This window comes from Carcharodon carcharias, chromosome 37 (genome assembly GCF_017639515.1).
Source record: "Carcharodon carcharias isolate sCarCar2 chromosome 37, sCarCar2.pri, whole genome shotgun sequence".
Taxonomy (NCBI): domain Eukaryota; kingdom Metazoa; phylum Chordata; class Chondrichthyes; order Lamniformes; family Lamnidae; genus Carcharodon; species Carcharodon carcharias.
In genome coordinates this window covers 7,182,368-7,209,675 of record NC_054503.1, presented here as the reverse complement: position 1 = coordinate 7,209,675, position 27,308 = coordinate 7,182,368, and the positions used below count along the sequence as shown (strand labels likewise).

Genomic DNA, 27,308 nt, shown 5'->3' with positions numbered 1-27,308 from the left:
TCAAAATTGGTGTACTGACCGAGCATGTCATGCTTTAACTCGCTAATGTCAGCTGTGGCTCAGTGGGTGACATGCTACCTGGGGTATGGCATCTTCATGGGCCAGCACTGTTACCGTAACCTGTTGCATTGGAGCACCAAGTTCCCTTTGCCACACAGATCAGAACTGAGCTCTTGTTCCTGTGCATGCAGACATGTAACATGCCAAATACAGGCACTAATCATGTGTTACAATTCATGATGACTCATGTGGCTTTCAGTTGCTCATGGCGTGGCACTTGGAATGAGACATTGGGTCAGCTTAGCATTTTGAAGGTCAAACAACAAGTTCTTAATCTTGGTGTCAACAGAGAAGAACAAAAATATAAGAGCTGGGAAATTATGCTGGAACTGTATAAAACGCTGGTTAGGCCACAGCTAGAGTATTGCTTGCAGTTCTGGAATGCGCATTATAGGAAGTTTGCGATTGCACTAGAGAGAGTGCAGAGGAGATTTACCAGGATGTTGCCTGGGCTGGAGAGTTTTAGTTATGAGGAGAGATTGGATAGACTGGGGTTGTTTTCCCTGGAGCAGAGGAGGTTGAGGGGGGACGTGATTGAGGTATATAAAATTATGAGGGGCGTAGATAAGGTGGACAGGAAGGAACCTTTCCCCTTGGTGGAGGGATCAGTAACCAGGGGGCATAGATTTAAGGTAAGGGGCAGGAGGTTTAGAGGGGATGTGAGGAAGAATTCTTTCACCCAGAGGGTGGTGGGAATCTGGAACTCACTGCCTGAAAGGTTGGTAGAGGCAGAAACACTCATAACATTTAAGAAGTATTTGGATGTGCACTTGCGATGCTGTGGCATACAAGGCTATGGGCCTAGAGCTGGAAAATAAGATTAGAATGGCTAGGTACTTGTTTGACCAGAATAGACTCGATGGGCTGAAGGGCCTTTTTCTGTGCTGTAGACCTCTATGACTCTATAAAAAAGAACTTCTTCAAATCAGTGTTAAAAAAAATATTTTGTCGAACTTTTTCCTTGTTCCCTCCATTTCCTGTTCCATCATGAATCCCCCACTATCGACATCTTCGGGGTTATCATTGAGCAGAAACTGAACTGGACTAGCCATATAAATACTGTGGCTACAAGAGCTGGTCAGAGGCTGGGAATCCTGCGGTGAGTAACTCACCTTCTGACTCCCCAAGGTCTGTCCACCATCTACAAGGCACAAGTCAGGAGTGTGACGGAATACCCCCCACTTGCCTGGATGAGCGCAGCTCCCACAACACTCAAGAAGCTCAACAGCATCCAGGACATAGTAGCACGCTGGATTGGCACCCCATCCACAAACATTCACTTTTTCCACCACTGATGCACAGTAGCAGCAGTGTGTACCATCTACAAGCTGCACTGCAGGAATTCACCAAGTCCCCTTAGACAGCACCTTCCAAACCCATGATCGCTACCATCTAGAAGGACAAGGGCAGCAGACGCATGGGAACACCACCACCTGGAAGTTCCCCTCCAAGTCACTCACGATCCCGACATGTAACTATATCGGCCTGTATCACTGTTGCTGGGTCAAAATCCTGGAACTCCCTCCCTAACAGCACTGTGGGTGTACCTACACCAGATGGACTGCAGTGGTTCAAGAAGGCAGCTCACCACCGCCTTCTCAAGGGTAATTAGGGATGGGCAATAAATGCTGGCCCAGCCAGCGACACCCACATCCTGTGAATGAATTTTTTTTTTAAATGAAGCCCGCTAGGCCATTTGTCAAAGCCTTAGTGGACAATGCATTGTTTTTTTTTTAAGAGTCTGTCAGATCATAGATGCATTAAGGATGGGCCAAATGGCCTCCTTCTGTGCTGTAACAATCCTGTGAACATGGACGAAAGGGCAGCCACAGAACAGGGAGCTGGAGAATGGCTATTGGGAAGATAGGGGTTCTGAGATTTTTGACAGTGGGGAGAGAGAGTGCAAGAGAAGAGCTGAAAGTACAATAGCTGGTGTATGGTAATTTCTGGAGTGTTTCCAGATTAAAAAGATTCAAGTTATGTGATTAAGCTGGAGAAACTGAAGTTGTTCTCCTTAAGAGCAGAGAAGGATAAAAGATTTGATTTTAAAATCACAAAGGGTTTATATAAAGTAAATAAAGAGGAACTATTTCCAATGGTCAAGGGGTTGATAACCAGAGGAACAGAGATGGAAGGTGATTGACAAGAGAGCCAAAGACAACTGTCTTTACACAATGAGTGTGTAGGATTTGGAATGGGTTGTCTGATAGGGTGGTGGAGACAGATTCAAAACGGAATTGGAGGAGGAAAACACTGCAGGGCCGTAGGGAAAGAACTGGGGGAGTGACACTAGCTGGATTGCTCTTTAGACAGAGCCGGCGCTGGCTCAATGGGCCGAATGGCCTTCTGTGCAGCAGCCGTTTTGCACATGGGAGGGCTCGGTGAGCAGCGGCGCGACGAATGAGCAGTTGGTCTTTATTCTGGGGCTGCGGCAGGAATATTTGGCGGTGTGCACTCAGAGAAACCCCTGCTCTGCAAACAGTGCGGAGGTGAGACTTGCAACAGCCAAAAACCGGCCTCAGCCGAAGGGTGGTAGCTGCAACCCGGCTTTTCACACATCTCGGCTGGTGGGTCCACCTAGAGGTTTATTTGGTGAAGCTCTGTTGTGGGGTCCGAACCCTCAACCTTCTGATCCACTGCCAAAGTTGTGACCCACTGCGCAAGGGGGGACTGGGTGACCACCCATGATAAGAACACACAGATTGCCTGCGCAAGCACATTTGTACAGACTAATAATTTAAGCTGTGGGCACTGGCCTCCTCCGCTCAGGGATGTTTTGGCAACGCACCCTGTTTTAGCTGGAGAGATAAATCCACAGCTTTCTTTTAAATTCTTTCCTCCTGGAACCGTGACAGCTGCAGTGCGGGGATCCGTCCGAGATTTCATACCAGGGCCTTGCATACCAGACAGCTCATGATTGTAATGCTCCCTCCCTTCCCAATCTACAGCCTTTGATTCAGCCAAAAAGTCATTTGCGTGCCACACCGTCCAGGGTTCAAAGCTACAGCACAGGCTCTGTGTTTCTAAAATCATCTTTTCCAGCTACAAGGTGCACAGAACTGAGACTGACTAATCGGATAATGTTTTCATGGTGTTCTTATATGACGTGGCTGCTTTATTTCATTGGAAGAGGTTGAAATATACACTGATCAAAGTGAAGATAGTCCTATTGCTCCCAGGACAGGTACAGTATGGGGTTAGATACAGAGTAAATCTCCCCCCACACTGTCCCCATCAAACACTCCCAGGGCAGGTACAGCACAGGGTTAGATAAAGAGTAAAGCTCCCTCTACACTGTCCCCATCAAACACTCCCAGGACAGGTACAGCACGGGGTTAGATAAAGAGTAAAGCTCCCTCTACACTGTCCCCATCAAACACTCACAGGGCAGGTACAGCACAGGGTTAGATACAGAGTAAAGCTCCCTCTACGCTGTCCCATCAAACAATCCCAGGACAGGTACAGCACGGGGGTTAGATACAGAGTAAAGCTCCCTCTACGCTGTCCCATCAAACAATCCCAGGACAGGTACAGCATGGGGTTAGATACAGAGTAAAGCTCCCTCTACACTGTGCCCATCGAACACTCCCAGGATATGTACAGCACGGGGGTTGGATACAGAGTAAAGCTCCCTCTACACTGTCCCCATCAAACACTCCCAGGGCAGGTACAGCACGGGGTTAGATACAGAGTAAATCTCCCTCTACACCATCCCCATCAAACACTCCCAGGGCAGGTACAGCACGGGGTTAGATACAGAGTAAATCTCCCTCTACACCATCCCCATCAAACACTCCCAGGACAGGTACAGCACGGGGTTAGATACAGAGTAAAGCTCCCTCTACACTGTCCCCATCAAACACTCCCAGGGCAGGTACAGCACGGGGTTAGATACAGAGTAAATCTCCCTCTACACCGTCCCCATCAAACACTCCCAGGACAGGTACAGCACGGGGTTAGATACAGAGTAATTCTCCCTCTACACTGTCCCCATCAAACACTCCCAGGGCAGGTACAGCACGGGGTTAGATACAGAGTAAAGCTCCCTCAACACTGTCCCCATCAAACACTCCCAGGACAGGTACAGCACGGGGTTAGATACAGAGTAAAGCTCCCTCTACACTGTCCCCATCAAACACTCCCAGGACAGGTACAGCACGGGTTTAGATACAGAGTAAAGCTCCCTCTACACTGTCCCCATCAAACACTCCCAGGACAGGTACAGCACGGGGTTAGATACAGAGTAAAGCCCCCTCTACACTGTCCCCATCAAACACTCCCAGGACAGGTACAGCACGGGTTTAGATACAGAGTAAAGCTCCCTCTACACTGTCCCCATCAAACACTCCCAGGACAGGTACAGCACGGGGTTAGATACAGAGTAAAGCTCCCTCTACACTGTCCCCATCAAACACTCCCAGGACAGGTACAGCACGGGGTTACATACAGAGTAAAGCTCCCTCTGCATTGTTGTATCATTGAATGAGCTGGAGTTTTGGTCTTTATAATTTTAAGGAAGGTTTTTAATCTCTGCCTGCTTCCTGGAATGTAAATCATATGACGAAGAGGTAAAGTGAGACAAATGAAAGGAGAGTGACCTTTTATTTTGGCCACTTATTACAGTTTAATGTTACCTTTAAGCCAGCCAGTTGGAAGGTAATATACAATATACAATCCCTAGGCTCTGGGGTGTGGCTTAATCCTATGATTTGGTGCTTTAGTACATCGGTCGAATCCTCCGATTGAAACCGCAACCTTCCAGCTGACTGCTCGTTTTGTATTACCCTCCAAATGTTCAAGACCAGCATGGAGCCTAGATCTCTGCCCTGCTGTAAGCTCTAGTTAGTTGAGTTGAAATGCCTAAGGAGCTTGATGTGGTTCTGCTGCATAAATGTGGGCAATCTATAATAAATCTAGAGGGCCTTTCACTCTTTGTCAAAGGTACACAGCGCAGAAAGGAATTGGTGGAACCTTCCGGAAGGTGCTGTGTTCCATGATAAATTGAGGCCTTTTGACGGTGTGTCCAATTGCGGTAAAGTTGCCAACATAATCTTTACGCGATATGATACAAAATTGGGCAGGTTTCAAAATCCATTCCCTTGCTGGGAACTGTCGTGGACAGACTTTAATCTCTGCTATTTCCTGCTTCCTCTTACTTCCAAAAGCAAAGCGGGTCTCAGGGCCAGCACTGTTAACTGTTCACATAACCGTTTACCTCTCCGACTCCTGGTTCATGCATGGATGCAGTTCCACAGGAGCCCCTGCCAGGAAAAGGAAACAGACTTGCATTGCTCCCAGCGCCTTCCACTACCTCAGGACATCCAGACGTGATTCACAGACAATGAAAGACTTTTTCTTTTGTAGTGTAGTCACTGTTGTAATGTAAGCAACTATGGCAGCCAATTTGCGCACAGCAAGCTCCCACAAACAGCAATATGACAATGACTAGATAATCTGATTTTGATGATGTTGATTGAGGGATGATTTTATATATATATGTATATATAAAACACACACACATGCACACATATATATGCACACACATGTATATACACACACACACATATATATGCACACACATGTATATATGCATGCCACACACACGCATACACATATACAGGCATGCACACACAAGTATATGCACACACTTATATACACATATAAATGCACACATACACACACACACGTATATATACGGACACATATACATATTTATATATATACACACATATATACTGACACACACAAATATATATACACACGCACATATACATATATATACACACATATAAATACACACATGCTCACACACACACACATATATACACACACATATACATATATATATATACATATATACACACACACTTTCCAACAAGATGGCAGTCAGGAGGAGTATGGCTGATTATAGTTTTCTGTCCCTTCCTTAGCCCAGGGGCAATGAGGCTTCCTTTACTATTTCTGAGATAATAACTTGAATTTATGTAGCACCTTTGACATAACCCAAGTTACTTGATAGGAGCAATTATCACACACACCAATTTGACCTTGAGACATATAAGGAGATATTAGGGACAGACAACCAAAAACTCGGTCAAAGAGGTTGATTTTAAGAAGCATCTTAAAGTGGGAGAGGGAGAGAGATGGAGAGGTTTAGCAAAGGAATTCCAGAGCTTAGGGCCCCAGGCAGCTGAAGGCACGGCCGCCAATGTTGGAGCGATGGAAATTGGGATGCAAAAGAGGCCAGAATTAGCGGAATGCTGAGATCTGAGAGGGTTCTAGAGCTGGAGGAGGTTACAGAGATAGGGAGGGGTGAGGCTTTGGAGGGGGTTGAAAACAAGAATCAGAACTTTATAATTGTGGCATTGCTGGACAATGTAAGTCAGCAATCACAGGGGCAATGGGTGATTGGGACTTACATAGATTTCCATAAAATGTACGCCACAGAAAGAGGCCATTCGGTGTTTATGTCGGCATGTAGGCTTCACGTGAACCAACATAGACTCAGTGCAAGTTAGGGTACGGGCAGCATAGTTTTCAATGATGTCAAATTTATGGAGGGTGGGACATTGGAGACTGCCAGGATAGTCAAGGTATACACTTGGTATAGTCAAGACATCGATTAGCCTGGTTCGGCCGACCATGACTTTCTTTCTATTATCTCTTCCAACTGTAGCTTTAGTAGTTGAGCCAGTTAAATGGGTTCCTAATCTACATCCAGACAGTTTGGGTCTAACAGGCTTCATTAAGTGGAGTGGTCGGAGGGAGAGGAGGGCGCAAGCTGGTGGAGAGAGACCTGGAGAGGTTATCCTGTCCCCATCGCCAGCCAGGATCCAGAGAAGGTGACCAGCATGAGCTTTATTTCCTTCGCATGTGGTGAGCCATCCAAATCCGAGAGATGACACCTGAAAAGTGGCTGGTCAGAGTCATCAATGGCCCTTTCACTCACTGTCAAGGAATCTGCAAAATGCCATGTAAGAATTGACAACTTTATTTATTTTGTTTGGCTCCAGTTATTGAATCCAGATGGCTTCAACACAGTGATTAACTTAGAGGGTTTCGAAATTTACAGCTGTGTCAGAAATGCTGTTAAATCCTTTTCTTACCATTTTTGACCACATGTGTATCTCGCAGAGCTTGCAACCGTCCCAAAATACAACTCCTTTCATTGTTGGTCATGTGGAATGTGGTTGGCTGCTGTTATTGGCCACCAGGAGTTAGAGCGAAACACTAATGTTTTGATCCGGCGACAGCATAATGTGGAAGTGTTGGCCTGTTGCTCAACTCCCGGTAGGAGGAAAAGAGGGAGGAAGGATGGAATGTCTGGGTCTAAGGAAATAAAATGGCCAACAAAACCTAAATTGGAGCACAGTCTTTGTCTCCCACAATAACCATCCCTTGGCAGGAGGTTTTGGAAGCTTATCGTTTGCCTCTATTATCCAGGAAAAGTCTTTCTTAGTTTAGGACTGGAGCTGGGACTATGTTCATCAACCTAAGCACATGCTGACTCTTAAGAAGGTCATCTACAAATGGATCAACTTGTGGCAAAGGGTCAGAGTGTGGAAGTGGACAGCCATGGCTCTTGGAGCTCAAAGAGGGCAATGGGCAAAGGTCAGGGGTTTATAGACAAGAAGCCAATTTAAATCTAACCTGGTGCTCAATTTGTTGGTCTGATCTGACAACACATTTAGCCTTTCATAAACCAGAATGCCCAAAGGTACAATCAGCAAAAACAGAGATTGGGAGATGTGTTCATGGAGGTGATCATGTCGAGTAGGGAAGCCTTTTACAATTGCTCTGTCTTTTCTCCATCCCATGGTTCCTCTGCCCTGGCCTTGCCATTCACCACAAAGCCATTGTACTAGGGAAGGGAATCTGCCGTCCTTACCCAAATTGGCCTACATGTGAGTCCAGACCCACAGCAATGTGGTTGACTCTTAACTGCCCTCTGAAATGGCGGAGCAAGCCACTCAGCTCAAGGTCAAGTAGAGATGGGCAACAATTGCCAGCCTTGCCAGTGATGCCCATGCCCCATGAAAGAACTCCGGGAGTTGGAAAAAGTCACGAGTGACACCAACATTCCCATTCCTGGAGATTTGGAAAAACCCACCAAGAAAGCGCTTAGGACAGGGATGGCCACTCTGGGAAACAGTGGCAACAATTCATGCAGTTGGTGCCAGCCCAGGATCCAGATGACCGGAATCGTGGGACACGTGCACCAAAAACCCAACACTCCACCATTGACCCAATAGCAAAGGTTATTGGCTTTGACCTCCCTTGGCAGTGGATAACCACTCAACCTCATCTGGACAGGGCATGGACTAATGCAGCTGCCACCTGCTCCATGAATTGCAGGTGAGGGATGACTTGAAATGCAATTGTGGTCATGAGTCTCAGAAGCTGGTACACATCACATCAGCCTGCCCACTAAGACCTGTTGCAGGATCGAGGCACCTCATTTCTCCACTCGGCATTATAGGAAGCCATCAAACAGAATGGCCAAAGTAGACATACCATTATAAGCTTTTCCCGTGTTACCAAAGTAATAGCATTAGCCTCCAATCTTAACGTCACGATTTCCATGACTATTCGAAGGTCAGTGTTGCTTTGAGCTTTATTTCACGTTTCTCCTGAGGCTATCTCGCGAAACCTCCGGTAAGAAATTCAAAATCTCTTCTTGAAAACGATCCATATTTTCCACCTCGGAGGAGAATGGCACATTGGACAGCCAAGGAAGAGCTAGCTGGGATGACCGCGGGCCTGACCGACAAGACAGGCAGCAGATAAAAACAAAAAAACTGCGGATGCTGGAAATCCAAAACAAAAACAGCCTGGAAAAACTCAGCAGGTCTGGCAGCATCGGCGGAGAAGAAAAGAGTTGACGTTTCGAGTCCTCATGACCCTTCGACAGAACTTGAGTTCGAGTCCAAGAAAGAGTTGAAATATAAGCTGGTTTAAGGTGTGTGTGTGGGGGGCGGAGAGATAGAGAGAGAGAGAGGTGGAGGGGGGGTGGTGTGGTTGTAGGGACAAACAAGCAGTGATAGAAGCAGATCATCAAAAGATGTCAACGACAATAGTACAATAGAACACATAGGTGTTAAAGTTGGTGATATTATCTAAACGAATGTGCTAATTAAGAATGGATGGTAGGGCACTCAAGGTATAGCTCTAGTGGTTTTTTTTTTATAATGGAAATAGGTGGGAAAAGGAAAATCTTTATAATTTATTGGAAAAAAAAAGGAAGGGGGAAACAGAAAGGGGGTGGGGATAGGGGAGGGAGCTCACGACCTAAAGTTGTTGAATTCAATATTCAGTCCGGAAGGCTGTAAAGTCCCTAGTCGGAAGATGAGGTGTTGTTCCTCCAGTTTGCGTTGGGCTTCACTGGAACAATGCAGCAAGCCAAGGACAGACATGTGGGCAAGAGAGCAGGGTGGAGTGTTAAAATGGCAAGCAACAGGGAGGTTTGGGTCATTCTTGCAGACAGACCGCAGGTGTTCTGCAAAGCGGTCGCCCAGTTTACATTTGGTCTCTCCAATGTAGAGGAGACCACATTGGGAGCAACGAATGCAGTAGACTAAGTTGGGGGAAATGCAAGTGAAATGCTGCTTCACTTGAAAGGAGTGTTTGGGTCCTTGGATGGTGAGGAGAGAGGAAGTGAAGGGGCAGGTGTTGCATCTTTTGTGTGGGCATGGGGTGGTGCCATAGGAGGGGGTTGAGGAGTAGGGGGTGATGGAGGAGTGGACCAGGGTGTCCCGGAGGGAGCGATCCCTACGGAATGCCGATAGAGGGGGTGAAGGGAAGATGTGTTTGGTGGTGGCATCATGCTGGAGTTGGCGGAAATGGCGGAGGATGATCCTTTGAATGTGGAGGCTGGTGGGGTGATAAGTGAGGACAAGGGGGACCCTATCATGTTTCTGGGAGGGAGGAGAAGGCATGAGGGCGGATGCGCGGGAGATGGGCCAGACACGGTTGAGGGCCCTGTCAACGACCGTGGGTGGAAAACCTCGGTTAAGGAAGAAGGAGGACATGTCAGAGGAACTGTTTTTGAATGTAGCATCATCGGAACAGATGCGACGGAGGCGAAGGAACTGAGAGAATGGGATGGAGTCCTTACAGGAAGCGGGGTGTGAGGAGCTGTAGTCGAGATAGCTGTGGGAGTCGGTGGGTTTGTAATGGATATTGGTGGACAGTCTATCACCAGAGATTGAGACAGAGAGGTCAAGGAAGGGAAGGGAAGTGTCAGAGATGGACCACGTGAAAATGATGGAGGGGTGGAGATTGGAAGCAAAATTCATAAATTTTTCCAAGTCCCGACGAGAGCATGAAGCGGCACCGAAGTAATCATCGATGTACTGGAGAAAGAGTTGTGGAAGGGGGCCGGAGTATGTTCCACATACCCCATAAAGACAGGCAGCAGTCCTGACAGCAGTGGCTTTTTTTTTCCATTCTGAACCAGGAGGGAGGGCACAATCCCACGCAGGAGCCCCCTGCCCCCTCACCAGCTGGCTGAGCGTGGGACATTGATGGGTTTGGCTTGCCCATCCCGAGCATCAGTTCCTCTGCTCAAAGGCACTGACACTGAGGCGCAGGCTGGCTCTTCGACCCCCACCGTCACAGGGTACAGATTTTAATCTCTGTGATAAGAGCATTAAGCACTCCCTGTGTTTTTCAACTGGCCCCCGCTGTGCGCTTCCTGTCAATTAAGTACTTCCTCGCAGTGAAAGTGCTCAATAATAAAAGAGAGAAAAAAAATTGGCCCAAGCATTACCCAAAAGCTTGACCTCTGACAGTGTCTGGATTCCCTGCGCATTTTTGTGGGTGACTCAAGTAGTCTCGGCCGGCCTCATTTATGACAGCTAACTTCTGCAACGGGAAACGGCTTTAGGTTGGTTAGGGTCTTTCAGAGGCTTAATTGGTCTCCAGTCTCTGACTAACTAACCTCCTGGAATTCCTGAAAGAGTACTTTTTTTTTTCAGGATGTAATGGTTTGCCTAATTTCCCCGACGATCACATTTTCCTGAAGGCTTCGTTAGCCAACGCGAACTTAAAACGGCTGACTTGCTACCGAGGGCTGCCCTTATTAGGGGCTGCTTGTCAACCGGTCCCGGAGCTGTCGGCTTGGTTTCTGCCCGGAAATTTCTCAAAATGAAAACAGACACCGGAGAACTGAATTTTTTTTTTTTGTTTATTTTTTTGTTTTTAATGAGCGAAACGAGACTCCCAAGTTTCTTCGCAGGTCTGGCAGCTTCGCTGGAGAAGAGCACAGTTGAACGTTTCCGAGTCCTCATGACCCTTCAACAGAACCCAGTTCTGTTGAAGGGTCATGAGGACTCGGAAACGTTCAACTGTGCTCTTCCCACGCCGATGCTGCCCAGACCTGCTGAGTTTTGCCAGGTATTTCTGCTTCTGTTTTTCTTTTGGATTTCCAGCGTCCGCAGTTCTTTGCTTTTATCTCCCAAGTTTCTTCCCCCCGCCTGCTCCCACTTCTGTAACATCGCCCGATTCTCAACCTGCCTCAGCTCATCTGCCGTTGAAACCCCCAGCCATGCCTTGGGTAACCTCTGGACTTGACTATTGCAGTACCCTCTGTGCTGGGCCCTTGTCTTGCACCTGGCATCAATTTGTGCTCGTCCCTAACCCTGCTGCGCCTCTATCTTAATTCGCGCCAAGACCTGTTCTGGCAATGCCTATCTTCATTTAGACTTGCCCACTGTGTTTAAATGTATTCCGGGAGGTTTCTTTCTTTTTATTCGTTCATGCGATGTGGGTATTGCTGGCTTGGCCAGCCCCCATTGCCCTTGTTCAGAGGGCATTTAAGAGTCAGCCGCATTGCCGTGGGTCCGGAGTCACATGTAGGCCCAGACCGGGTAAGGACGGCAGATTTCCTTCCCTAAAGGGAACATTAGTGAACCAGATGGGTTTCTACGACAATCGATGATGGTTGTCATGGTCACTGACACTAGTTTCATTTTCCAGATTCTTTTTCTACTCATTCATGTGTTGTGGGCATCACTGGCTGGGCCAGCATTTATTGCCCTTCGCTAATTGCCCTTGAGAAGGTGGGTGGTGAGCCGCCTTCTTGAACCACTGCAGTCCACGTGGTGTTGGTACACCCACAGTGCTGTTAGGGAGGGAGTTCCTGGATTTTGACCCAGCGACAGTGAAGGAACAGCGATGTATTTCCAAGTCAGGATGGTGTGTACCTTGGAGGGGGACTTCCAGGTGGTGGTGTTCCCATATGTCTGCTGCCCTTTTCCTTTTAGATGGTGGGCTTGGAAGGTGCTGTCTAAGGAGCCTTGGTGAATTCCTGCAATGGATCATGTAGATGGTAGATACTGCTGCCACTGTGTGTCGGTGCTGGAGAGACTGAATGTTTATGGATGGGGTGCCAATCAAGCGGGCTGCTCTGTCCTGGATGGTGTCAAGATGCTGGGATTTGAACCCATGTCCCCAAAGCATTAGCAGGGTCTCTGGATTTCAAATCCAGTGATATTACCACTATGCTACCATCTCCCCTTCATCACATGACTTGCCTCCACACTCCAGCCAATAGTCGGCCAACGGATCCATCCTTGTGATGTACTGCCTTCCTATGCCAATTGGAAAACCAAAAGTCTCATTACACAATGGGGTGATGCTTGACTGTCAGCCAAATAGCTTTTTATCCCCCATTTTCAATATTTTTACATCTGGTAAAGAGAAATGTTCATATAAAATGACAAAAAATCCAATCTTTTTTGATGTCCCAATGATTTTTCTGCAGGGTTGCACACAGCAGTGTACTGGAGATTAATCTTCAATTCCTGGAGACTCCAGGCCATTCCTGGAGGGTTGTCAACCCTGACTTCACTGGTTCCTGGTCTGACAATGCCTTAGTTTTAAAATCCTACTTCAAGAAGCGGGTGAGCCTTTCAAGGCTCCCCATTAAGTAGGAGTTCTGATTTTTTGCGTCTCACCCTTAAAAGTGATATTAATCTGGAGGTGAGGTGAGAGCGACTGCCCTTGAGATCATTTGACCGAGTGTGGCATCAAGAAGCCCGTGTAAAACCGAAATCAGTCAAAATCAGGGGTTAAACCCTCCAATATGATCAAAGCAAAATACTGCGGATGTTGGAAACCCGAATCAAAAGCAGAAAATGCTAGAAAAACTCAGCAGGTCTGGCAGCGTCTGTGGAGAGAGAAACAGAGTTAGCGTTTCGAGTCCGCGTGACTCTCCTTCAGGGCTCTGAAGAAGGGTGGTACGGACACGAAACGTTAAATCTGGGCAAAAATTTTCGCTTGGCAGGCGGGCGTGTGCCTGACCCACTCAAGCATGAAAGGACCCCTGCACAGCGATCTCGGCCGAGTGTGCCAACGTCAGTGCGCAGTTGTGTGATAGTTCAGTCGGTGGGCACGCACCAGAGCCCATCAGCGCGCCCACCGACAACTAAAAGGCCTGTTAAGACCATTAAATTATCAGTTAAGGTAAATTTTTTTGCTGGCTGTCCAGCCTAATGGTTGGTGGGCAGGCGAAAAGGTCAAACGGGCCTTTGCATTCATTTGGAAACCTCGCCCACAGGCGGCATGAGGTGTCCAAAAGCAAGTAAAAATAAAATCAAAACCTCAGTTTTTCATTAATAACATGTCCCTGCTCACGTGACATGTTTCATTACATTTTTATTTTTAACATTTTTTTTCACTTCTCTTCATCTCCCTGAGGCAGCTCTGTGCCCCAGGGAGAATTCAGAAGTCTGGAGTGCAAAGGGACTTGGGAGTCCTGGTCCAAGATTCTCTTAAGGTTAACTTGCAGGTTGAGTCGGTAGTTAGGAAGGCAAATGCAATGTTGGCATTTATTTCGAGAGGACTAGAATATAAAAGCAGGGATGTGCTGCTGAGGCTTTATAAGGCTCTGGTCAGACCACAGTTAGAATATTGTGAGCAATTTTGGGCCCCGTATCTCAGGAAGGATGTGCTGGCCCTGGAGAGGGTCCAGAGGAGGTTCATGAGAACGATCCCAGGAATGAAAGGCTTAACATGTGAGGAACGTTTGAGGACTCTGGGTCTATACTCGATGGAGTTTAGAAGGATGAGGGGGGGATCTGATTGAAATTTACAGAATACTGAAAGGCCTGGATAGAGTGGACGTGGGGAAGATGTTTCCATTAATAGGAGAGACTAGGACCCGAGGGCACAGCCTCAGAGTAAAGGGAAGACCTTTTAGAACTGAGATGAGGAGAAACTTCTTTAGCCAGAGAGTGGTGAATCTATGGAATTCATTGCCACAGAAGGCTGTGGAGGCCAGGTCATTGAGTGTACTTAAGACGGAGATAGATAGGTTCTTGATTGGTAAAAGGCTCAAAGGATACGGGGAGAAGGCGGGAGAATGGGGTTGAGAAACTTATCAGCCATGATTGAATGGCAGAGCAGACTCGATAGGCCAATTGGCTTAATTTCTGCTCCTTTGTCTTATGGGAGATTCTGAAGCACTCACTCGCATGCTTGCGTGAACACCACGCTAGGCCCGCTCGCCCTCCTCTTCCCCACCCACCCCTGCGCAGGCAGTGCACAGCGCCACCGCTTGCGTTCCACGCTGGGAGAGCCTTAATGGGCCTGCTAGCGTGAAATCGCGGCCCGTTGCCAATCGTGGGCGGTGGTCAGCTTCCCGCCCGCCCCTGCCAAGACTGCTTGCCAAGGGCAAAATTCTGCCCTCTGTTTCCCTCTCCACAGATGCTGCTAGACCTGTTTTTTCTGTTTTTGTAAACTCTCCAGTGCTGGAGGTAGTCATCTCAGCTCCAGGACATCACTGCAGGAGTTCCTCAGGATAGTGTCCTCAGCCCAACTATCTTCAGCTGCTTCATCATAGACCTTCCTTCCATCATAAGGTCAGAAGTGGGGATGTTCGCTGGTGATTGCACAATGTTCAGCACCATTCGTGACTCCTCAGATACTGAAGCAGTCCATGTCCGAATGCAGCAAGATCAGGACAATATCAAGGCTTGGGCTGACAAGTGGCTAGTAACATTCACGCCACACAAGTGCCAGGCATTGACCAGGAAAGATTCACAAGAACGGTTCCAGGGATGAGGAACTTAAGTTATGAAGATGTATTGGAGATGTTGGGACTGTTTTCCTTGGAGAAGAAAAGGCTGAGCGGAAATTTGATAGAGGTGTTCAAAATCATGAGGGGTCTGGACAGACTCGGTAGGGAGAAGCTGTTCCCACTCATGAAACGATCAAGTACAAGAGGACACGGATTTAAGGTAATTGGCAAAAGAAGCAATGGAGACATGAAGAGAAACTTTTTCACATAGCGTGTGGTTAAGGTTGGAATGCACGGCCTGGGAGTGTGGTGGAGGCTGATTGATTCAAGGCATTCAAGAGGGAATTAGACGGCTATCTGAAAAGGAAGAATGTGGAGGGTTACGGGGAGCTGGCGAGGGAGTGGTACTGTGAATTGCTCATTCGGAGAGCCGGTGCAGACATGATGGGCTGAATGGCCTCCTTCTGTGTTTGCGGGAGACGGTGATTTACTGGTAATGTTGCTGGACTAGTAACCCAGAGGCCCAGGCTAATGCTCTGGGGACACGGGTTCAAATCCCACCACGGCAGCTGGTGCAATTTAAATTCAATTAATAAATCTGGGTTTGAAAGCCAGTCTCAGTGATGGTGACCATGAAACTATCATCGATTGTTGTAAAAACTCATCTGGGTCACTAATGTCCCTTTAGGGAAGGAAATCTGCCGTCCTTACCTGGTCTGGCCTACATGTGACTCCAGACCCACAGCGATGTGGCTGACTCTTAAATGCCCTCTGAAATGGTCTGGCCAGGGCAATTGGGATGGGCAACAAATGCTGGCCTTGCCAGCGATGTCCACATCTCTTAAAACAATACAGAAAAAAAAAATAACAATTTTGTGATTTTGACATCCCATCATCCAACAGGCAGTGAATGTTAGCCTTAACAGCAAAGCCCCCATCTCGAGAATAAAAAAATAATAAAGAAGAAAGAGAAACCTCCCACATTTCTGAGACTCAAATAGTTGAAAAACTGCAGATCAACTTGTTCTTGGACCAGGATCATAGGCTTCAGTGTTGGATTTGGATCAGGAATAAAGACTGAAGAAACTGAACAGAGAGTGATCTGGTTCATTGGAATCCTTCCTTGGATTACATCTGTGACTGGAAGAGCTCTAGTTACTGATGTTTTACAATTACCACAAATATTCTGGATCTGGACCATGAATGGCCACAGCTGCCTGAAACCAGCTGCAACTTGTACTGGTGAACCAGAGTTCCCACCTGATTTTCTGATTTTTCTTACCTGCTTTGTTGAAGGGCATAGGAGCTCAGAATAAAACACTTAGCATTTCGAGCATCCAGCGGCAGCAGCAAAGACTCTCAGGACAGGTACAGCACGAGGTTAGATACAGAGTAAAGCTCCCTCTACACTGTCCCCATCAAACACTCCCAGGACAGGTACAGCACGGGGTTAGATACAGAGTAAATCTCCCTCTACACTGTCCCCATCAAACACTCCCAGGACAGGTACAGCACGGGGTTAGATACAGAGTAAAACTCCCTCCTCATTGTCACTATCAAACACTCCCAGGACAGGTACAGCACGGGGTTAGATACAGAGTAAAACTCCCTCTACACTGTCACTATCAAACATTCCCAGGGCAGGTACAGCACAGGGTTAGATACAAAGTAAAGCTCCCTCTACACTGTCCCCATCAAACACTCCCAGGACAGGTACAGCACGGGGTTAGATACAGAGTAAAGCTCCCTCTACACTGTCCCCATCAAACACTCCCAGGGCAGGTACAGCACGGGGTTAGATACAGAGTAAAGCTCCCTCTACACTGTCTCCATCAAACACTCCCAGGACAGGTACAGCACAGGGTTAGATACAGAGTAAAGCTCCCTCTACACTGTCCCCAACAAACACTCCCAGGACAGGTACAGCACAGGGTTAGATACAGAGTAAAGCTCCCTCTACACTGTCCCCAACAAACACTCCCAGGACAGGTACAGCACAGGGTTAGATACAGAGTAAAGCTCCCTCTACACTGTCCCCATCAAACACTCCCAGGGCAGGTACAGCATGGGGTTAGATACAGAGTAAAGCTCCCTCTACACTGTCCCCATCAAACACTCCCAGGACAGGTACAGCACGGGGTTAGATACAGAGTAAAGCTCCCTCTACACTGTCCCCATCAAACACTCCCAAGACAGCTACAGCGCGAGGTTAGATACAGAGTAAAGCTCCCTCTACACTGTTCCCATCGACCACTCCCAGGGCAGGTACAGCACGGGGTTAGATACAGAGTAAACTCCCTCTACACTGTCCCCATCAAACACTCCCAGGACAGGTACAGCCCAGAGTTAGATACAGAGTAAAGCTCCCTCCACACTGTTCCCATCGACCACTCCCAGGGCAGGTACAGCCCGGAGTTAGATACAGAGTATAGCTCCCTCCATGCTGTCCCCATTGTACACCCCAAGCGCAGTGTAAGATTTGCACTGTCTGTAACTTTACAAAGTTGCTGTTTATTCAGGGCAAGGGGTACAGACTTGTAACGGAACAGTTTCTATTTATTCAGCCAAGTGAGGGTTATTCACTCTCGAGATGTTTGCTTTTCTCCCCTGGTTAGCAGTGTAGTATTAGTTAATGTGAACATTGTTCTTAAGCAGCAGAGTAAGAATTACTGATTGTGTGTGTGCTGAATTTGTCGTTGTCTAGCACAGTAAGGGTCACTCGCTGTGTAACTGTACAGTGTTACTGACTATTCAACAAGGTAAGGCTTACTCACTGTAGAACCAGAGTTACCATTTACTTAGCAAAGTAAAGATCACTCACTGTCTATTCATTGTTTATTCCGGGTGAGGATCACTCACTGTTTAACTGTCCAGTTACTGTATACTCAGCATTGTAATTGTCACTTACTCTGTAGACCTTTATAGACTTCCTGATAGGACAGAATTTCGTTCATCATTCTTGTTGGCACTGGATATGATTTTGCAGACTATATCTTTCAACCTCTTTCTCGGTCGGGGGTGTGGGTGTGGTGGTCAGCGTGAGTGGGTGGTAATACAGCTGATGTAACATGCGCAGACAGTGAGATCACAGCTTCACCATCGAAGAGAAGACAGCGGTGGAAAAACTGCATAAATTGTTTTAACCCAGTAATTTAGTTGCACCCTGTTTCTACCCTGTTTCCTGTTAAAATGTCCTCACAAGAGAGGCCAGCATCAAAGTCCTTGTTCCTGTGTATAATTTCTTCCTTATCATATTGCTCTGATGGGTTCCAACACAATTGAGATATTAGGAGTCATTTTGAAATTTGGTTGCTGTGTATGTTGGCAATTCTGACACAAACCCACGCATAACAGTGGAGCCAATGAAAAGTTAATCTGTTGTTTCTTTTCATGGTGTTTTGATTGAGGGAGGAATGTTGGGCTGGACATTGGGAGGACTCCCAGCTCAATGTCAAATGGAAATGTTGAGGGGGCCCTATTTGGAGTTGGAGGTCAGGGCTTGTTATTCCCTCTTCATCAGGGCTGTTCCATGTCTAATCTCCTGGAACCTCTCTCCTGGGCACAAATGTTAAGGAAAGAAAGAGTCAAATTATTCTTTTGATGCTAATTGTTAAATCTTGATTGCTCTAGACACATAGATGGAGTTTGATTTTTGTGTACAATTCCATGGCAAAGGCCATTTGGTTGAACAGATCTGTGCTAGCATGTACACTCCGCATGAGAGTCTTCATCTCCCCCCCATCACTATATCCTTCTATCCCTTTCTCCCTCACGCGTTTATCCAGCTTCCCCCTTAAATGGATCTATACTATTCGCCACGACTACTCCGTGTGGTAGCGAGTCCCACATTCTCCCCACTCTCTGGGTAAAGGAGCTTCTCCTGAATTCCTGATTGGATTTATTGGCTATATTGTCCTGAGTTCTGGTCTCCCCTACAGGTGGAAACACCTTCTCCACATCTACCCTATCGAAACCCCCTTCATCATTTTAAAGAGCTCGACCAGGTCACCCCCTCAGGCTTCTCTATTCTAGAGAAAAGAGCCCCTCTCAGTTCAGGCATAACTCCTGAAATACCAGAACTCTCTGTGATTGGCACCATTTTTAAGTAAAGTGATGGTCTGATTATTTTACCAATGCTAACTGTTCAATCTTTGTTGACCTTCCAGTTGTGTGTCCTCTCCCCTGCATGAACGGAGGACAATGTAGCTCCAGGAACCGATGCCATTGCCCATCCAACTTCACGGGCAAGTTCTGCCAGATTTCAGTGAGTGGGCAGGTCCACCCTCATCAGCCACATACGGGCGAGCAGCCTCCGGACAAGGTCTCAGAAACCTACAAGCACTCGGTCTTCACACTCCAGCTCACCCCCGACTCCCAGAGTCCCGGGGAGCATTCCCCGGGCAAATTCAGCCACGGCGTTCTGACATCAGGAGGGCTACAGCACAGACCAGAAGGTATTAGCCTCTTTTCTCTCTCATTTGTTCCAAGGGCAGTTGGGTATTCTGAAGTGTTACTTGGGTAACAATGTGAAGTGACATTGTGACAAAGGTCAGGTCAGCACTTCTAGTAAAATCTCAACATGGTTATCAATTGAATAATAAAACAATGAATGGAGGAAGTATTTCTGAACACATTTTTGATACTTCTGCACAATGTGTGCTGTGTACTACAAAGTCAAATAGAACCGGGGATGATGCCAGTTAGCTAGCTTGGCAGCAGGGACAGTTCAGGTTGTCTGTGAAGCAAACTCTGTCCACCACACTCAGCTCCCCTACTTTTCATTCACTCTCTCTCTCTCTTTCGTTTCCTCTTTGTCAGTCTGTATTACTCTCCTTTTCTCAATTTCTCTCCCTTTTTCTCTCACCTTTTCTGTCCTCTGTCTTTCTTTCTCTTTTTCTCTCTCTCCCCCTCACTTTCTTCCTCCCTCTCTATCTCAATCTATCTCCCTTTTTCTCTCCCTTTCTTCCCCTTTCTATCTCTTTCTCTCTTTTCTTCTTCATCACATTCACTCTCTCCCTCCCCCTCTTTCTCATACTCCCTCCTTCTCAGTCTCTCTCCCTTTGTCTCTCTTTTTCTCTCCCCCTTCATCACACTCACTCTCTCCTTCCACCTTTCTCAATTTCTCTTCCTTTATCTCTTGTTCTCTCTCTCCTTCATTTAATTTCTCTCTTCCTTGCTGAATCCTCCTGAACCTCTCTCTCCCGCTTTCTCCCTGTCTCCCTCTTTCAATTTCCCTCTCCCCCCCTGTCCTCCATCCCTCTCCCTCCTCATGCAGTTGTGCAGCACTGACTACAGTCCAGGGATCAAATCTCTCAACTGTTCTCTCGCCAGGAGGGCAGCATTGGGTGAGGGGTTGGGGGATGCGGAGCGGTGGGGTGGAGGGGAGAAGAGAAGGGAGAGGTAATGAAAATAAATTACCCTGGCATGTGTGAGTTGCAGCTGAAACTGGGCTGAGTGTACACTGCGTTGTATTTCGCTGGCCAACCATACAAGAGTTTGAGGTGAAAGTCTCCCTTTAGCAGGCAGCTCGAGCACTCCATTCCTACCTGGCACAAGCCCAGGGCACACACCTGAACACGGGTTGGCAGCCTGGTTGCTTGTTTGGTGCGAGAGTGGATTTTCACCCTTGTGCTGAGGACAGTGTCCTTCTAAGATTGCGATTAAGGCACAACGATGAGGCTTCATTTCTGCATCAAATTTATATCAAAGCAGGCCATTCGGCCCATTCGCTCCATGCTCCACACGAGCCTCCTCCCACCCCACCTTCGCCCCACCCCATCACCATATCCTTCTATTGCTTTCTCCCTCCCTGGACTCTCGTGGAAACCATAATTCTTATTTTTATCGAGGCGTTTGCACTCAACCCCCTTTCTTTCCCTTATCCCTCTTTTATTGTATGAATGCAAAAGGGGCGGGACCCCTTCCCACGTTTTGTGTGTGTGTGAATGTGTGTGTGTGTGTGTGTGTGTGTGTGTGTGTGTGTGTGTGTGTGTGTGTGTGTGTGTGTGTGTGTGTGTGTGTGTGTGAAATAAACTACCTCTCTTATTCATCAATAGAGGATTGGATAACTCCAAAAGTGAAAGGTTGGGGAAAATACTCCACCACTTATGAAGGGGGAAATCAAAAATCAAAAACACCTCTCTGTTTATGGATGGGTAGTGAGCACAGAAAGCAAGGCTGTTCAAATTAATCGCACTCCTGTCTGCCGCCTATCTGCCCACTCCGCCAATGTGTCAATGTCCTTTTGAAGTTCTACACTGTCCTCCTCACAGTTTACAATTCTCCCAAATTTTGTGTCATATTTTCCCTACTGTTTTTGAGTTCAGTAACTTCAGATCATGACCTCTGTCCTCTATTTAGTATTTATCTTCCTCATGCCAGTTTGTGTCTCATTCTCATGTGTTTGCTTTCAGACAGCGCTGATCTTTATTCTGCTATTCATACCTACTCTGGACCAATGCTTTGTTCCTTTACTACTACCATTCCCGCTCTCTTTGCCGTTTGTCCAATGGCATCTTTGTAATTTAATCTCCCCTGACCTCTAACCTATCCGTGACCTTCCCTTTTGTTCCACCTCCTCCCTCCCCACTTCTTCAGCAGCATTAAGCTCCTTACACTTCAGCCTCCCTTTAGGTTCTGAAGAAGGGCTCAAAACATTACCCTTGTGTATCCCTCCACAGGCGCTGACGCACCTGCTGAGCTTTTCCGGCACTTTCTGTTTTTATTTCGGATCTCCGGCACCCGCAGTATTTTTGTCCATTTCAGGGGTTGGTGGGGGTGGGGGGAGCTCGTGCTGAGCATAAAGATGGCAGGGAGCAGGATGGGCCGAATGTGCCTCTTGCTCTGCTGTAAGTTCGACGAGAATTGACGTGACAGTGTGTTTCGATATTCCAGGACAGCCCCAGCCGGTCATAAACCTACACGTGCGGCATCCTCCTGAAGCCACCGTCCAGATCCATCGGGTCTCCAGCGTGGACAGCCACTTGAGTGAGCAGAAGAACCTGCTGCACCAGCCAATACTGGTCCATCACCAGCCCGTGCAGAAGGTGAATCACTACCCCCCCAGGACCCTGCCCACCTCGCAGAAGAAACTAGGCCGCTGCTTCCAGGAGACCTTGCCAAAGACGGTGAGCAGTCCTTTCGTTCTTGGCGCGGCGCTGTCGAAGCTTGCAGCGCGGAGGGGAGGCCGTTCAGCCCATCACACACCTGCGCTGGCCCTTTGAGAAAGCTTACAGCCCCCGCACGCGCTGGCCACAACCTCGGAAGGGCTGGATTTTTACGGCCGCACGTGGCGCAGCTCACGTAAAATACGGCTTGGCGACGTCAGGTCGGTGACCTGACGCCATCGCCGACAGTGCGGAAAGCGAGTGGGCGCCGAAACCGGCTGCCATTTTGAACAACAGCAGGAAAACAATTCACGGGCCCTGGAGCTGGTTAAAGGCCCAATTGACTGCAATTTTTCGTCGCCCACTCCGTTTATCGGCGGGTGTGTGCCAGGTGTGCGGAGGCAGGGCAAGGGCAGGTGAAGAGGCCTGCAAACTGAACCATGTAGCAGCAGAGCCTGCCCTGGAAGGTGGCAGCGTGTAGACGTTATTCCTTCGCCATTTTCAGGCTGACGTCCGACTAAAGAGAGCGTGAGAGAGGACTTGACAGGGTGGATGCTGAAAAGGTGTTTCCCCTTGTGGGAACCAGGGGCCACAGTTTAAAAATAAGGTTCTCCCATTTAAGACGGAGATGAGGAGGAATATTTTCCCTCAGCGGGGCCATGGATCTTAGGAAACCCCTTCCCCGGAGAGCGGGGATGGACAAGGATATGGTGGGGGCAGGAAGGAAAGTGGAGTTGAGGCCACAGTCAGGTCTGCCTTGATCTTATTGGATGGCGGAGCAGGCTCGGAGGGGTGGGGGATGGAGGGGGGGTGCAGAATGGCCTACTCCTGCTCCTAATCCGTGTGTTTGGATGGACGTTTGAATTGGCGTCCGTGCCTGATTTCCAGTTCGTGGCTCCACCTCTCTCCCGCGGATCCCGGCTGCTAACTGGTCGGCCTTCCCGCCCGGCTGTCTGTCAATTGGCCGGCCGGCGTTTGATTCCCTGTGGTGAGAGGGCGGGGGAGGGAGTGAGTGGACTCTTCCCACTGGAAACCATATAATCTCATCCTCAAGTACCTGTCCAAATCCCATTTAAAACTATGTATGGAGAGGGTTCCAAACCCTGACAACTCTCTGAGTGAAGAAAATCTCTCCTCATCTCCCCTCAGAGTGTTTTGCCAATGATCTTAAACCCCTGACATTGGCCCACTTGTCAGAGGGATAGTTTTTTCTTTATCTGCTCCTGTCAACATCTCCCAATATCTTCAAATCAGGTCACCTCTTAAACTCCTCTATTCCATAGAGAACAGTCCAAACTTTTCCAACCTCCCCTCTGGTAAGGTCGTCATGTATTGCCAATCCTAATTGCCCTGGGAAGGTGCCAGTGATGGTGGTTTTGTTCATTTGTACACGGGATGTGGGTGTCACTGGCCGGGCCCAGCATTTGTTGCCCATCCCTAATTGCCCTTGAGAAGGCGGTGGTGAGCTGCCTTCTTGAACCACTGCAGCCCCTGTGGTGTAGGTACACCCACAGTGCTGTTAGGAGGGGAGTTACATGATTTTGACCCAGCGACAGTGAAGGAATGGCCGATATATTTCCAAGTCAGGATGGTGAGTGACTTGGAGGGGAACTTGCAGGTGGTGGTGTTCCCATGTGTCTGCTGCCCTTGTCCTTCTAGGTGGTAGAGGTCGTGGGTTTGGAAGGTGCTGTCGAAGGAGCCTTGATGAGTTGCTGTGGTGCATCTTGTAGATGGTACACACGCTGCTGTCACTGTGTGTCGGTGGTGGAGGGAGTGGATGGGGTGCTAACCAAGTGGGCTGCTCTCTGCTGGATGGTGTGGAGCTTCTTGTGTTGTTAGAGCTGCACTCATCCAGGCAAGTGGAACCCAGATAATCTGTTGGTTGAAGACTAAATGTTGAGCAGGAAACCAGGGAGTTTTCCTGTACGATTCTTCACATTGTACCCTGGGACCTTTTATGTCCACTTGAGAGGGCAGGTGGTGCATGATAGCATCATAGAACAGTACAGCACTAAAGGAGGCCATTCAGCCCATCGAGCCTGCGACAGATTTTCCCGCTGCCTTTACCTACTTTTACCTCATCCGTGTCATGACAGCCTTGGCAAAGGCCTCTTAATTGAGAAATTGTTTTTAATCCAATGAAGTAAATGCCAACGTTATCTTCGCCAGGTACCGACTGTCCCTCCTTCTCTTCCCTTTATAAACATCTAGCCGTCAGCACGTGTACTCACTCTCAGTGTGTTGACATTTCCTTCCTAACTCACTTTTCCAGACCCGCTTCATCCAATTCAGGGTTGGGGGGGATGTCAGAGCCTATACCCACAGGGGATGGGCGCTAGGTGGGGTACACCCAGGACAGGATGCCAGTCCGTCACAGGGCACACACACACACACACACACACACACACACACTAGGGGACAATTTACCTAACCAGCCAACCCACCTCACCAGCACATCTTTGGACAGTGGGAAGAAACCAGGGCAACCGGAGGAAACCCACATTGACACGGGGAGAACGTGCAAACCCCACACAGACAGACACCCGAGGTCAGGATTGAACTCGGGCCTCTGCATTAGTTCATCTGCCTTTCCAGCACAGCAAGGAGTCAGCCTAGATTTTCTGCTTGGGCCCCTGGCGTGGGACTTGAACCCAGAATCCTCTGACTCAGAGGTGAGAGAGCTACCCACTGAGGCAAGTCAGAGACTACTTTGGTGAAATTATAGACCTTTCGTTCAAAACCACACTTCAATTATCACCCACATCCTTCACAATAAAACCACTTTCCTCAGTGAATGTTCTAAACTTGTGTTTTGTTTTGCTGTGTCCATCACTCTGTCGCTCCTTCCTGCTCATATTTTGTCCCGGTTGTGTCATATGTGTTGTGTTTGCTTCATGTTTCTTTGGGTACGATTGCGTTCTATGGACCTGGAGTTTTCTCCCCTCGTAAGGACACAGGAAATGGGAGCAGGAGTAGACCATTCGGTCCCTCCCATCTTCAAGGTGCTGATTCCTGCTAGTGTAGGATTCCATCATATCTAGTTTACAGAGCCAATCTTCACATGTCAGCCTAAGCATTGAACGTTGCAGTTTATTAGGCTTTGTCTGGCTCAGTTCCCATCCCCGGCAGCTGGGTAATCACTATAGATCAACATCCAACTTGCAGGACAAAAGCAGGCCTTACAGCCCAACAAGTCCATGGAGGTGTTTATAAACAACTCTACTTCACCTCACTCAATCAGCATACCTTTCTATTCCTTTCTTCCTCATGTACTTATCTAACTCGCCATTACATGTTTTAGCTATGTGTCCAATTCATAGTACCAGAAACTGAACCGGAACAGCCTTAGAAATATTGTGGCTGCACAACCAGGTCAGAGGCTGGGAATCCTGTGGTGCGTAACTCACCTCCTGACTCCCCAAAGCCTGTCCACCATCTACAAGGCACAAGTCAGGAGTGTGACGGAATACTCTCCACTTGCCTGGATGAGTGAAGCTCCTACAACACTCAAGAAGCTCAAAACCATCCAGGACAAAGCAGCCCACTTGATTGGCAGCCCATCCACACCTTCAACATCTACTTCCTCCACCACCGACGCATAGTGGCAGCAATGTGTATACCATCTACAAGATGCACTGCAGCAACTCACCAAGGCTCCTTCGACAGCACCTTCCAAAACTGTGACCTCTACCACCTAGAAGGACGAGGGCAGCAGATAGATGGGAACACCACCACCTGCAAGTTCCCCTCCAAGCCGCACACCATCCTGACTTGGAAATATATCACTGTCGCTGGTTCAAGATCCTGGAACTCCCTCCCTAACAGCGCTGTGGGTGTACCTACACCACATGGACTGCAGCGGCTCAAGAAGGCAGCTCACCACCACCTTCTCAAGGGGCAATTAGGGATGGATAACAAATTCTGGCCTCAGCAGCGACAGTCCACGAATGGATAATTTGTAAACATATCTCCTTGTCTATAGACATGACGGTGGCTGCTTTTTAATTTGGGCCTAAACAGGCAGGAGATCAGCGGAGATTCCGTGCCCACCAGCCAAAACCACCACCAGGAGGATTTTGCCCCCTTGCCAGCTCAAGGTCTCAAAGGCTAACTGTACCCAACTCACACCACCAAGTATTGCAGAATCGGGGATCAGCTAACTGGACAGAGACTTGGATACTGGGATTGGCTCAGTTGTAGAACGAGCAATATGGTTTACCAACTGAGCTACCAGGGGTTGGGGTGGTGGGGTGTTAAGGGTTGCTAGTTTCTTGCCACTGCTACATGCATCCTGCTTCGATAACACTGCACCACTGGCTCTTGGGAGCAATTTGTGTTGCTCTAAACTATGTTAGTCTCAGTATGGTGACCACATTGTCGATTGTCATAAAAACCCATCTGGTTCACTAACGTCCCTTCAGGGTAGGAAATCTGCCGTCCTTACCCAGTCTGGCCTACATGTGACTCCAGACCCACAGTAATGTGGTTGACTTTTATCTGTCCTCTGAAATGGCCCAGCAATCCACTCAGTTATATCAAACCACTACAAAGTCTGCAAGTTCCTCTCCAAGTTGCACTCCATCCTGACTTGGGACGATATCAGCCGTTCATTCACTGTTGCCGGGTCAAAGTCCTGGAAGTCCCTCCCTAACAGCACCGCAGCGGTTCAAGAAGGCGGCTCACCACCACTTTCTCAAGGGGCAACTAGGGATGGGCAATAAATGCTGGGCCCAGCCAGCGACGCCCAAAATGAACAAATACATTTTTAAAAGTAGACCTCACCCAAGGTGATGGTTTTGGATAGTGACACAGTGACACTGACATCTCGTCCAAGGGGCGATGAAGCCTCCCTTTGCCGAGCTGGTGCCGCCGAGGGTTCTTTTGCTGGGAATGGGCAGTAATATCAGCTTTTTTTTTTACAGTGCAGTAACCCTCTTCCCGGTCTGACCAAAGAAGAAGATTGCTGTGGGAGTGTGGGGACGTCGTGGGGCTTCAGTAACTGCAACAAGTGTCGACACCAGCACTGTAAGTACATTTATATCACAGGCACAGACAGCATAAACCTCCTTTATTGGGGCTGGGGGCTGGTTGGGGAGGGGGAGTGCGGCAACAGTCTCAGTAAT

At 48.1% G+C, this 27,308-nt stretch overlaps 1 protein-coding gene across 3 annotated transcripts in view; it reads left to right on the top strand.

Annotated features, from left to right (window-relative positions):
- ltbp3 (latent transforming growth factor beta binding protein 3) overlaps positions 1-27,308 on the top strand; it is a 155,850-nt gene that overhangs the window by 61,914 nt on the left and 66,628 nt on the right. For all 3 annotated transcript variants that reach the window (XM_041179866.1, XM_041179865.1, XM_041179864.1), the window contains exons 2-4: positions 19,246-19,533; positions 21,974-22,206; positions 27,108-27,210. In XM_041179866.1, the coding sequence (XP_041035800.1) occupies positions 19,246-19,533; positions 21,974-22,206; positions 27,108-27,210 (624 nt within the window). The remainder of the gene's footprint in view (positions 1-19,245; positions 19,534-21,973; positions 22,207-27,107; positions 27,211-27,308) is intronic.